A 13125-nucleotide genomic window follows, 5' to 3' on the forward strand; every position below is an offset into this window, starting at 1 on the left:
CCAACAATAATATCTCACTGATATTTTATTGTTAATTTAAAAAATAATAACGTTTATATAATTTTTTTGTGTATAAATAATGACATATTATTATATAATTAGATAGTTAAAAATTAAAAATAAAATAATATTCAAACATATGATAACCCATCATTATTTATGTTTAAAGTTTTACACATAATATTATTGAATTTAAAACTACCAAATCACATAATAATATATTATTATTTATATACAAAATTTTATGTATTATTTATGTATATAACATTATTTTTTTTATAATCAGGAATCTCATTTAGATGAATTACACAGACAAACCCTAAATATTATAATCAAATTCATAATTGTTACACTAAATAATTTAGAATTTCATAAATATGATAAGGTCTTGAACCAAAACCCACAACTACTCTTTTTTATTCTTTATTTATAAATTTCAAAGAAATATGATTCATACTTACATTAAATATATAAATATATAAATAGATATAAATTCTTATGTTATAGTTGGATTAAATATTACCTTTTTTATAATTAAATATTATTCAATTGTACTCAAAACAGGCGCAAAATTTGTTCCCTGTACGTGTTGACCCATGAGAATGTGAAATGCTACGTCTTAAAAAAAAAAGTGAGTTGCTGCGCTCTATCCTCCATGAACGAGTCAAATACTATACTTCCTCCACCGGCCATGTAAAATTTGTATACTTTTGTGTTGTCCATGCATGTACACATTTGATTACAGAATCTGTCTACGATGTCCAAAAAGAAAATTGGTCAACATGCCCAGTTTTTCCTGCTGAGACATGATCTTTGTATATTTGGTTTCACATCAGCAGTATAAATAGACAGTTGCCGACATTCTAGGGAATCCAAGACTTTGGGAATTATTGTAGGAAGCCAAAATTGTCTGCATCAATAATGTTCGTATAAAGAAATATTAACATGATTATTATGTATTCAGTCGCATTCAGCATCATAATTCACAGCAAAATCAGTTAATTTTATATGTCTCCTTTCCTCAAAACTTGATATTATCTGGGATGTTATCTCCCATGTCTTCTTAGTGTACAAAATTGGTAGTTCCGCAAACATCTGAAAGTACTTACAGATTTACTGCAGGTTCCACCGATTCACCCGACAAAAATCTCGGACAGTCGTTGAGCCTTCCCATTACCAATAAAGATCAGGCGAATTATCCGAGAATCCTTACTCTTGTTTTCAAAACCTCACCATCATTTTCATTGGCCAAACCGTGGGTCCTTTTTTACTTTCCGATCTAGCCAAGTTCCCAAGTTCAATTATGGCACTGTATTGATTCATTGTATTGATCCAATAACCTCAAAAGATGCTGGAATGAATGTTGCACTGAATGGTTTTTGAACTGGGAAATCTGGCCGAACATTCAGCCAATGACAAAATTTTAGTGATGAAGTGGGAAGTTTAACAATGAAAATCGATCGGTATTTCTAATGTAGGCAGGTTACCTTTTTCTTACATTGAAGAGGAATTAACAACACGTCTACAAAACTTCTACCAATACAATGACATGTTAGCTGAAAACAAGCAATTATGTTGGCTTTCGGTTATAATTCTGACTAAAGCATGAAGGTATTAGAATGCTCAGTTCAATTTGGCCCACAATCTAACATATATCCGGAAATTTCAGCTACCATGCTTCCTCTTTTTATAGCCCTTACCAAATGAACCCACTGTATATCGTGAATTAATAAGTTCCCGAGGAACAGCAGATCCAGAAGATTTTAAGATTTCAACCAACTCTGGGAACAAATTTTTATTCTCCTCATTCACAAACACGATTGCTGTACCATCCTCTCCCATTCTTGAAGCCCTACCGATCTGATGGACATACTCCTTAGTAGAATTGGGCATGTCAAAGATAATAACCTGTCTCACACCCAAGAGATCAACTCCTCGTCCCAAAACCCCAGTGGCCACGATAACAGGAACCTCTCCCACTAAAAATGACTGCATAATCTCCCTTCTCTCCTTCATGGGCTTCTCCCCATGGATAGATAAGCTTTTAATTCCTGTGGTGACTGTAATAGCATTTGACAGGAGATCTGCCCCAAGTCTTGAACTGACATAAACCACAGCTGGTGGCATGAAATGCTGTTTGCTCATCAATATTTCAAAAAGCTTTTGCTTCTTTTTCTTTGAATCAACCCAGATAGGCACCTGCTTAACAGCCTTATTTGGCCGGTTCGCCTTGCCAACAGAGACAAAAACGATATCCTTTGCCAAGGAGCTCACCATTTTCTCCACTTCTTGTGAGATTGTTGCCGAAAACATTAAGATCTGGGGTTGCAAAAGGCCCCTGAAAATCTGCATCACTTGATCTCGGAAGCCCCTTTGAAGCATACAGTCTACCTCATCCAAAACAAACATCATTATGTCATCCAATTCAATATCATGCTTCACTAGAAGGTCTATGAGCCTGCCTGGAGTTCCCACAATTAATTCTACTCCTTGCTGAATGCGGTAGATCTGTCCAGCCATAGCATCACCACCGACCACAAGTGCTGTTTTAAAAGGCAAACCTTTTCCAAGCAACTTGGCTTGTTCCTCAACCTGGATACACAACTCTCTGGTTGGAGTTAAAACCATTGCTAATGGCTTTTTCAGCTTTGACAAGTGCTTAAGACGAAAATTTGCACAGTGAGAAATAAGAGGGACCAGAAAGGAAGCAGTTTTCCCTGAGCCTGTGTCAGCAGAAACAAGCAGGCTTTTACCAATCAAAGCAGCTGGTATCGCTTGCATCTGTACAGGTGTAGGCATGCCATAACCAGCAGCTTCAATATTTTGGAGAAGCCTCTGAGGTAGATTGCAAGAGGAGAATGACAGAATGGGTGCAGGAACTGCATCACCCTTCACATTGATGTCAAGTTTCCTTCTCACCAATTCATTCTGATCACTACTATAATCTTGATATCCTGAACTGTTATCAGATTCCCTAACGTAATAGCACTCATCAGTGGCAGGCAATCTTTGAGGAGGAACGGGAGTAACCCGCATGCCCTTGTTGGCAACTCTGCAAAGAAGAGTTTGCTTACATTCCAAGCTGCAAATATCATCATCTGTCACATCACATATATACTCACCATAGCGGCCACATATAACACACTTAGGCTCTCCTGGTAGAGCTTCTCTCTGATCCCTACTGCTTTCTTTCACACCATACCCTCCATCTGATACTTGAGAAACGCATTTATGCATAAATTAAATTTCTTATAATCTTAAAATGCAAATATAAAAGCTTTACAACAGACAAAACTAAATTCAAGTAACTGTGCAATTCTAATAGACAAGATTGATCAAATGCGATGAGATGAGTAATAAAAAAGTTCAGGGTAATTACCATTTACTTCATCCACTGATTGATTATTTTCCATGATTTGAATCAACTCGATAAAAATCCCAATTCAACAGAAACCAAAAAAATTCTGAAAAATCACAAGAAGAAAACATTATCAGCGATTGATACGACGGGTTAATTACGAAAAATATATTGCAATTATTCAATAACTAAAAAATTACATCCTCGCACTCGATCGACAAATGATACTAGAAATCTACTCGAAGATGCAAAAAAGGAACCTTCATCCACAAAGAGACGTTCGATTCTATTCGCTTAAACTGGTCGGGAATTGCAAGCCAAGCCTTTTGATTTTCCCTTCAGAACTCAGAAATCAGAAGTTGTGCGCAATCTAGAAGCCGCGTTACGGCTTTTCTTAACTCTCTAGTAGCGCCTAAACGACATCGTTTCTCAATTCAAAGCGGTTTAATCGAAATGGTTAACCACAGATTATAATATAATAAATTAGAGACATTAATTAAAAGAATTAATTTTTTAAGGGATCACACAAAAATAACTGCACCTCGCTTTTGTGGGAGACTTTTTTATCGCATATTTTATCAAATTATCCTATATAAACTATAATTTTACAAAAATCATATAATTTTTGGCCAAAATCTAGATAGATTAAGATTTATATAATATGTGTCGAGGACTGATGTGTGTTTGAAGATATTTTTAACTTTATTTTATTATATTTTTATTAATTTTTATAAAATTTTATAAATATAATAAAGACCCGGTTGAAATATTTAAAATTTTAAAAATACATAAATTGGAAAAACAAATAACAACGTGCAGACAAAAGAGAAATTGTCCAAATTATCCTCCATGATCGCAGGAAAATTACTACAAGCTCAGTATTATCCGAGAAAATTATGGACCTAGGAAAAACAAAGTATATATTAAATGCAGGATTTGTATAAACATTACAACAAATGATACACACGAATGGCTTCATAAAATTGAGCGGTCTGTTCTTATTTGCCCGGGAGTCACAATCTTAACACCGTCAGTTCTAAGTACAGTTTCACCTATAATTATAATATTAACTGGAATGTAAATATGCTCTTCCTGAGAAAGAACGTTCTTCACCATTTCAATGAATCTCCCTGAGACAGAATTAGAGCACCCACAAGAATCAAATAACGAAAATCAGGTGCTTCTTTCAAGCATTTCCTGATACCTCTTCAAAGAAAGCTGTTTCTGTATCCTTATCTGACGATGGAATCTCTTTATGAACAAATCAGCAACATGGTCTATTTCATCTTCCAGCTTGAACTCTTCCCCTTCCGCTTTCGAGTTCTTCACCAAATCTATGACAGACCCTCCAGGATCCTCAAAATCGAGATCTTCAGCGTCAAACAGGGAGTGGGTAAGATCCGGATACTTCTCATTATCATCATCATAATCATAATTATCCTCCATTGACTCTGTGTGTGTCGGATTGGGAAGAGATTCCTGAGACATGGCATTACAGAGCACAACAGCATTATTCTCTGAGGCTTGATTGTCACCGTCTTGTTTCTTGTCGTAGTGTTGTTGCCCCATCAGAACTCGGAGCTTCTCTGAGATGGAGCTCATCAGAATCTTCTTGTTCCTCAACAAGGAGAATATAATCAACCGGGTCTTCATGGCCCTGGTTTTGGTCTTGAGAGCCAGGGTCTTTGCCTTGGCGATTGCAGTTATCACTGAGATTATCTGCTTGAAGAACACAGAAGCCTTGTTCTTCATGTTTACTTAACAGAAAAATCTACACGATTGAACTTAGTGATCAAAGTGCGATCAATCTTTGTTGAATGAAAAGCAGTGATTTGGCACGAAGGAGGAAACATATGGGTGGGTGGTTTATATAATGGAGTTGAGAAGGGCCAATGGGGTCAAGTTTAATGGATTTAGGTGGAGAAAATGGAGAGAGAAAGAGTGGGGAAGAAGCAAAAAGAAAAAAAGTAAAAGCGATAAAGTAGTAGGGCCAGTTGGCCAAACTGGAGGAGCAAAAAGTGGCTTAAGGGTTTTCGGAAGCTGTGAAAGTGGGGTACAGCAGGTAGATGTTATGTTATGTTATGTTATATCAAGTGTAAAATTATAAAATTTCTTAGTGGAGAAGAACTAGCTGGCTTGCAATTTTAAGATTCGGTTGTATTTTTCACGGTTCTCAAACTCCTGAAAGAGACTTCCCGCTTGACATCAACTGATTTTCTTAATAACGAGGGGAAACCAGTCACACCCACAATCCTACAATGGTGGGCTAGTTTTTTTTTTTTTGAACCTCAATTTTTTTTATAACGAAAACCGTATTTGAATCAAATCATTACAAGACTGAATCAGATAAATTAAGAATTTGATTTTGATATATTATTAAAAAAATATTTAAACTCACATTTTTTACATATAAAGTTTATCTTTTATCACTTAAATTATATTATTGGTTAAAATCACAAGTTTTGTTAGTGGGGTTTTACTTGTTCTATTGCCCACCAACAAAATTTCTGATGACCAAGCCACCACATATCACGAGAAGTGCTTGGCTTGCTTCATGTTTTGTTACGTTGGTAGTGACAAAAATAAGCACAAGCCAGAAGCTACTTTTTTCAGTACTTGGCCTGTGCAATGCCCCATTTATCAGTCTTCTTTCTCTCAATCTCTCCTTTTTCTTAACTGGGTTGTGTTGCTTTTTCAATATAACACGCCTCTCAAAAGCTACCCACTCACTTCTGGTTTTAATCATTTGAGCAAATTGTGGTCTCCCTGCCTCTGATTGGATAGCTTGAGTGGGGTTTAATTATGAAAATTAGGGTTTAAAATTAATTGAACTTTGGATATTTTCGACCCTGAATGGATTGCGGCTTCTCTCTCCACCATGTGAAATTCTGCAAGTCAAAAATATCTGATGCTGCCGGCGTCTCTTCTCTTTATTTTATTCTTCTGCACTTAATTTGACTGCATTCTTCACCTTTCCAATACTTAGCCTCGAAGTCTTTAGTTTTATTATTTCATTTTCTCATTTTATAATTGCCCAGTTGACATCCCTCCTCCACAACAACAAACTACTGATTAATTCTTACTTAATTTTCAATCTTAATTATTTTTAAAATCTGAAAATTAAAAAATAATGTTAAATTGGATTGAAGAAGATATTTATATCCACAACTTTAAGTCAACACTGTCCAACATATAAATATCTTGTCAGATTACTCTCCATTTAATTTCTTAATTAGTGCTAACATTATATTATCAACCCGGTTAATGAACTTTATTAGCATGAATTTAAAAAAAAAATGTTTATGTGATACTCTTAAACAACTCTCATATCGGTAAAACATAAGAGATATTGGGTTTGTCTATATATCTCATATCGATTAAAGATGAAAATATTTGACTGATTAAATAATCTATGAGTTTTTTGAACTGTTAAACATGTTTTAGATTGCAAACCCAAAAATAAAACCATGATGAACTACATATTAAAGTGGATAATATTTTGATAGTAAAACCGGCCTATTAGATCAGAAATATTACCGTTTGCCATGCAATTTGGTATATTGAAGCACATTGTTTCAATGAATATCATGTGGAAAAGTTCACTTATATTTTTAATTAATTAAGAGAAAAAGAGAGTGGAAAAGTGTTAAAAGCTATGACACTAACAGCAGCTCATATTGACAGGGGAAATCCAATTATATTTATTTATAACTCTTCTTGGTGCTGTGGAGCTTTTTAATTTTGCTTGCGTTCTTCATTCCATAGTGCCTCTTTTAAACTTTTAACACCTCTTTTTAAAGTTATAGTTTTCGTATTTTCAGTTATATATTATATTTTATTAGAGTTAATAAAAAAATTAATATTTATTTTATTTAAAAGTTATTAAATATAATTATTTTAAAATAGTTTTTATGTTAATTGTTGTATTAATTGAAAATAAAGTTATTTTTGTCTCTAAAAAATTAATAAATAAGAATATAATTATAATAAAATCAAGATTATTTTAATAATTTTTTAACACATAATAATAAGATTATCTCTTATATTATCTGTTACATCACTGGTAATAATAAAAAATTATCAAAATATTTTATTATCTCACAGTCAAACTAAATAATATCAATAATATAATATAGATTATTAAAGTAATTTTTAGATGTATCGAAGCAAACGCTTCCTAACTACCAAACTCCATTTTCTCGTATTAAAGATCAACATCTTCCAGTTTTATTATGTTCTAATTTAGATCACTATTTTGTGTGTATATTTGAAAAATCAACATCTTCCACTATTGAATATATGAACACAGGTTTAAGAGGGGTTAAATGTAATTAGTTGAACCCTTATTTGAAAAATCATTAGCATAAATATATAAAAAAATATTAATATAAATCTTAAATTTTTATCAACTTTTTAAATATTTTATTATTTTTTAATTAATCCTTTTATATTTTAGTTTTTATTCAATATATAGTAGAACAATTTAATACAATGTATCTTAGACTTTATTTTTGGGGAGGATGTTTGTACATGTGCTTTGTGTGCGGTTGTCTTTTGACCCAAAGGATTTCACTGTGTCATTGAGAAGTGCGTCTATAGGATAACCAGTCAAACTGTGAATAAAAAAAATGACCGATTTGATAATCAATCTAGTTATAAAAACATTGATAATAAAAATATGAAACAAGTCTCAATTTTGGGTCTTTTTAAAGGATAATGGAAAAATATTGTTGTTGTTTGATGACGGGAATTATTATACTTGAAGGGATTACATATATAGCATCATCCATACACCAATTACTTCAAAAAATGGACACAAATGAAAATGGTTACACCTAGATCTCTTATGGAATTTGATACTCTATCTAAAATAGTTGTGTCAAAAGATAAATTAAATCCAATTTTCATCACCCTCGTTAATAAAGAACATACATACTCCTGGACTTGTCTCCCTCAATCCAATGTTCCATTTGATCCCCTCATTTGCATGTAAAGACAGAAATCCAAAAAGTTCTAGCTAGCATGGATTTTATTTATTTATTTTGATGAATTTGTTGTTTCAGAAGGTAAGAAAGAAAAAGGCCAAAAGACTTGTTCTCACCCAATGCTAGGTGTAATCTCAAACCCTCACTTTTCAAACTTTTAAAAACTTAAAGTCTTATTCATGGGCAAAATTAAAAAAAATTAAAGTTTTATCATATTCTTTCTTACTTCAGTTTGAAAATCTAACAATTCTCCCCCTCCATCAATTTGAAAATCTAACAATTCTCCTTCTCTCATCAAAAATTTGAAAAGTGACAATTTTCTTCTAGGGTTTTAAAACCGTCATCGAAAACGGCAAAGCATCGTCACCGACTGTGTTTGCTTTTCCTCTTAGGTTATCTCTCTCTACCGATCAAACCTTTGTCTTTAACGAAGACGAAATCGTCTTCGTCAGAGGAAATTGTTTTAATCAAAGGCAAATATTTGATCGACAGAGAAAAATAACCCAGAAAGGAGGGCGAATGTATGCAAAGAAGGTGAACTTCGTCATTTTCAACAATGGTTTTAAAATTCTAATAAGAAAATTGTTATTTTTCAAACTTTGAGTGAGAAAAAATTGTTGGATTTTTAAAATCAGTGAGAGAAAATGTAATAGAACTTTTATTTTTAATTTTTTATTAAATAACGGCTTTGCATTTAATTTTAACTAAGAATTTTAACAAAATTTTATTTATGGGTGGAATTTTAAATTTTAAAAAATTAGAGAATGGGCCTTTCAGATTACACCTAACGTTTGGGTGAGAACAAGTCTTTTGGCCCATGTAGAATATCATAGAGAAAAAAAAAAAGGAGTTTTTAAATTAACCGAGGTTATGATTGGTAAGTTAGATGATTATTGTTTCTAAATTTGCCCGCTAAGTAATACACTTGAAAATACTAACATTTGTCAATTGATATTAAGGAAGTTTTATATAATTAGATAATTTTAAATTAAAGATAAAATAACATAAATTATATTATAACATATTATTTGTGTATCTAAATTATGCACAAAAAGTATATACATAGAACATTAATATAAATTAAAACGTCTATTGGATACGGGTCCACCCATGACGGGTCGACCCTACCTAATTTTGTTAACTGTTAAAGGGCAGTTACTGGTGGTTAATAAGTGACAGTTGGACTCTTATATAAAGTCTTAACTGCCTCCCAAAATACATATATGTCATTTTATGAAAAGGGAATAATTCTCTACACAACACAAAAAATGCACCGATCCTGTCTCCCAATTAGAAATCAGTACGTAGGCAAATGGCGTCGTGAAAATAGACTGACGTCAACACTTCGTGCCGTATTCGAAGAAATTTCATTAAAAATTATTCCGGATATGCAAATTTTTATTTACAAAATTCATAGAATTTGATCATGATATGTTTAATTATTCCCAACAGTGTCAAAGATTAAGATTGACCATCTTAATCAATAAAGGCCAGACATATCAATGAAAATGAAATAATTCCACAACTTAAGCTATGTGGAGGAAGTATTGTGACCAATTTTACTTGAATTCTTGGTTTGCTTTAGCAGAAATGAGGCTTTGAAGTGAGGGAACAAATTAAAACTCAGTGGCTGGCAATTTCCTAATGCTTGCTTGCAAAGAGAAGAGATAACAACTTTTGCCATACTTCACATATAGTTTCAAATGAAAAAAAAAAGCCAAATGCTAAAAAACAAACTCAGGAACTTGCCCCATGCTTTATCACCTCACCTCAATCAATCACCCATTTTTCCGCAGAAGTTTCGCATTCTATTACTTGACAGTCCATCAAATTGATTTCATTGTCAAATGATGTTAATTATGAGATCATACATTGATTATGTGTTGATTAATGAGTAATACATGTGTTGACAGAAACTTGCTTACTGATGGTGTCAAAGGATAATCATTAAGCTAAGCTAAGCTTCAATGGGAACACAAGCCAGTCTGTTGTTAGTTCTAGAATCCCTGTGGCAATAGAATTACCAACCCAGATCGATGATCAGATTGTGAATCATTTTTATTGATTAATTTCAATCTTCCCAGCAACCAAATAGTCCCACTTCTCTCTTTATTAAAACACTTTTCTGTGTTAGCTGTAATGGACTAACAATAATTATGTCTGTTTTCAGATAACATAGAAAACACTTTTGTTTTTGCTACACATGCAGGGGGAGGGTTGTTGGGTCGATTTGAATATAGGTGAATGAATGATGTTTCTTTCCTAGCACTTCCCTCTTCATTTCCTCTCTTCTTCTCCTTCAAATATTTTCTCTTTTTATTTTCCATCAAGACTTTTCTTCTTATTTTTTTCTCTTTATTTTATAATATAATATGACCCTTTAGCCTCATCATCTTCCCTATATATTTCCACTCCCTCTCTCTCAATTTTTTCTCACCAGGGTTTTGTTTTCTCCTGCGAGGTCCATAAAAGCCTCGCAGAATTAAGAAAACCCAGAAAACAATTATAGATAAGAGAACCATCTTTAATTTATACAATGGAATTGGAGGCAAATTGTAATGAGAATTCTGTTATTGCAAAGAGGCTATGGAATGTGCTGAGAATTACTTTCTTTATGATTAGGAAAGGGTTGGGGTTGAAGAGGAAGTTGATTATGGACATGAATTTGATGATGAAAAAGGGGAAGCTTTTGGGAAAGTCTTGCAGTAATCTCATGTGTCGTCATCATCATCACCGTTCTAGACACATGACACATGGTAGCTATGGCATACAGGAGTACGAGTTCTCTTGCAGCAACAGTCCCAATCCTGTTTTGTCAAAACGCAAACGCCATTACTTTCCGTGCATTAAGCCTCCCCAGGTTTTTGAAGAAGGAGAAGAAGTTTATGAATGTGAGCCCGAGGCAGTTGCTTTGGTGCCCAGAACACCTGAGTACATGTTCAACTTCCCATTTGACGTTGCCGAATTAGCCAGCGGAGAGAAGCGTAGCCCTCTCCCCTCACCTTTCAATGTAAGAATCTCGAATTACTCTTCAGAAGACGAGAATGAAATAGCCGGGAATGACAAGGTTGATGATGAAGCCGAGGAGTTCATCAGAAGGTTTTATGAACAACTAAGGAAGCAAAGCCGTATGCAGTTATTGAAGTAAACAAACACCATAAATCTTCATCTATTTACATGGAAAAGATGGACCATTTCATGTTCTATATTCTCTGCAACTGAGTTTACAGAAAGTAAATTCTCTTTTATTAATTTCCCTGGCCTTCAAAGTTTGAGTCTTTTCTTGATAGGTGTACTGTTTTCTGAAGGTGTATGGTGAATATTGAGAATAAAATGTGTTGCAATTAGGAGACATCATTGGATTCAAAACTTGGTGCTAATGTGCTTGATTTTGGTGGGGGCTTTTCAAAAATGACATTGTGATTCTAATTATGCTTAAAACAACAAAAAGAACCAACAAATGAATTGTGGGGTAATTTCAAAATCAATTTTAATTAACCAAATAGCATCTTAATTTCGCGAAAGATCCAAATTCTATTGGTAGGAAGGAGTCCAAGCCCACCAGGTAGCAAGCCACCAACAAACAAAAATGTTTTAGTAATACAAGAGCCCATGATTATGAAAATGGGTTCCACATCCATTACAACCCAAACCCTTGCAGGGATTTTAGCAAAATAAATAGAATCATAGGAATCTATCAAATGTTTATATTATTGCAGATGGTGGATTTTTCCACCCCATTTTGTTGACTTTGGCCAAAAGGAGAATAGGAACGCATTAAATATTTTAGAAACTTAGCTTGGAAGTAATCAATTTTATTGGCTGAAGGGGGGGCAATTCTCCTATAAATACCCCCCCTCTCTTCATGTAATATAACACAATTCTTCTTCTTCTTCTTCTCTTCATCCGGATATGAAATAAAATTCTCTCAGTTGCTTTCTCTCCTCAATTCTTCTTTAATCATTTTATATTTGTGTATTAAATTCATAACACGTTATCAGTACGATCAGCTCAGGTATATAATATTTTTATATTATGTCGTTATGCTGCTTAATTATTATAAATACGGATATCCCAGTTGTGATATCCCAATTGACTTTTAATTTCTGTTATATTTCTGCGTAATTTTTATTTATAATCATACAATATTTGCAATTCGAAGTTTACAAAATTGTAAATCTGGACCTGAAGTTCTGAAACTCTTGAATCTAGACCTGAAGTCTGGAATATCATAAATCTGGACCCGAAGTCCTGAATATTATTTGTAACCTGAAGTTTACAATATTATGAATCTAGACGTGAAGTCTGGACTATTATAAATCTGGATCCAAAGTTCTGAATCCTATTTGTAACTTGAAGTTTACAAAATTATGAATCTGGACCTGTAGTCTTAAATATCATGAATCTGAATCTGAAATCCTGAATATCGTTCGTAACCCGAAGTTTACGAAATTATAAATTTGTGATCTGAAGTCATAAATATTATTTGTAACCTGAAGCTTACAAAACCAAGAATCTGGACCGGAAGTCCTGATATTATTTAAATATTTATTTTTATTGTATTCCATTTATTTGAATATTTATTTATTCGCATATTTATTTATTTGAATATTTATTTTTATTTATATCCGATTTACAACCTGAAGTTTGTAAAATCGTGAAAAAAATCATATATATGGGCCGGAAGTTCCGAGTTTTACGATTTACAACTTGAAGTTTGTAAAATCATGAGAATACATGTTTATGAGTCGGAAGTCCCTAGTTTCATAAATATGGGCCGGA

The 13125-nt window shown here is 33.2% G+C and overlaps 3 protein-coding genes across 8 annotated transcripts; 1 reads left to right on the plus strand and 2 right to left on the minus strand.

Annotated features, from left to right (window-relative positions):
• Positions 1–1442: 1442 nt before the first annotated feature.
• Positions 1443–3790, minus strand: LOC123224521 (DEAD-box ATP-dependent RNA helicase 41). 6 transcript variants are annotated; one of them, XM_044648213.1, is made up of 3 exons: positions 3619–3790; positions 3380–3464; positions 1443–3209 (listed from the first exon to the last, which is right to left on the minus strand). In XM_044648213.1, the coding sequence occupies exons 2-3, from the start codon at positions 3411–3413 to the stop codon at positions 1666–1668; spliced, it is 1578 nt and encodes a 525-aa protein (XP_044504148.1). In that variant the 5' UTR covers positions 3414–3464; positions 3619–3790; the 3' UTR covers positions 1443–1665. The 6 variants fall into 6 exon arrangements, with proteins under 6 accessions (XP_044504148.1, XP_044504146.1, XP_044504145.1 ...); XM_044648211.1 differs by having other exon boundaries at positions 1443–3215; XM_044648210.1 differs by having other exon boundaries at positions 1443–3215; positions 3559–3790.
• A 741-nt stretch (positions 3791–4531) lies between these two features.
• On the minus strand, positions 4532–5110 carry LOC123223498. The gene has a single exon (XM_044646654.1). It carries the CDS (start codon positions 5108–5110, stop codon positions 4532–4534), a length of 579 nt encoding a protein of 192 aa, XP_044502589.1.
• Positions 5111–10879: 5769 nt separating this feature from the next.
• LOC123223499 lies at positions 10880–11491 on the plus strand. Its single transcript, XM_044646655.1, has one exon. The coding sequence runs from the start codon at positions 10880–10882 to the stop codon at positions 11489–11491; it is 612 nt and encodes a 203-aa protein (XP_044502590.1).
• The last annotated feature ends 1634 nt before the right edge of the window (positions 11492–13125 follow it).

This window comes from Mangifera indica, chromosome 8 (assembly GCF_011075055.1).
Source record: "Mangifera indica cultivar Alphonso chromosome 8, CATAS_Mindica_2.1, whole genome shotgun sequence".
NCBI classification, from domain to species: Eukaryota; Viridiplantae; Streptophyta; class Magnoliopsida; order Sapindales; family Anacardiaceae; genus Mangifera; species Mangifera indica.

Excerpts from the sequence above, each read along its gene's own strand:
- LOC123224521 (XM_044648211.1), bottom strand. The coding sequence starts at position 3,413 with ATGGAAAATAATCAATCAGTGGATGAAGTAAATG. Across the intron at positions 3,216-3,379 it reads ATCAGTGGATGAAGTAAATG|TATCAGATGGAGGGTATGGT; the intron begins GTAATTACCCTG and ends GCGTTTCTCAAG.
- LOC123223498 (XM_044646654.1), bottom strand. The coding sequence starts at position 5,110 with ATGAAGAACAAGGCTTCTGTGTTCTTCAAGCAGATAATCTCAGTGATA.
- LOC123223499 (XM_044646655.1), top strand. The coding sequence starts at position 10,880 with ATGGAATTGGAGGCAAATTGTAATGAGAATTCTGTTATTGCAAAGAGG.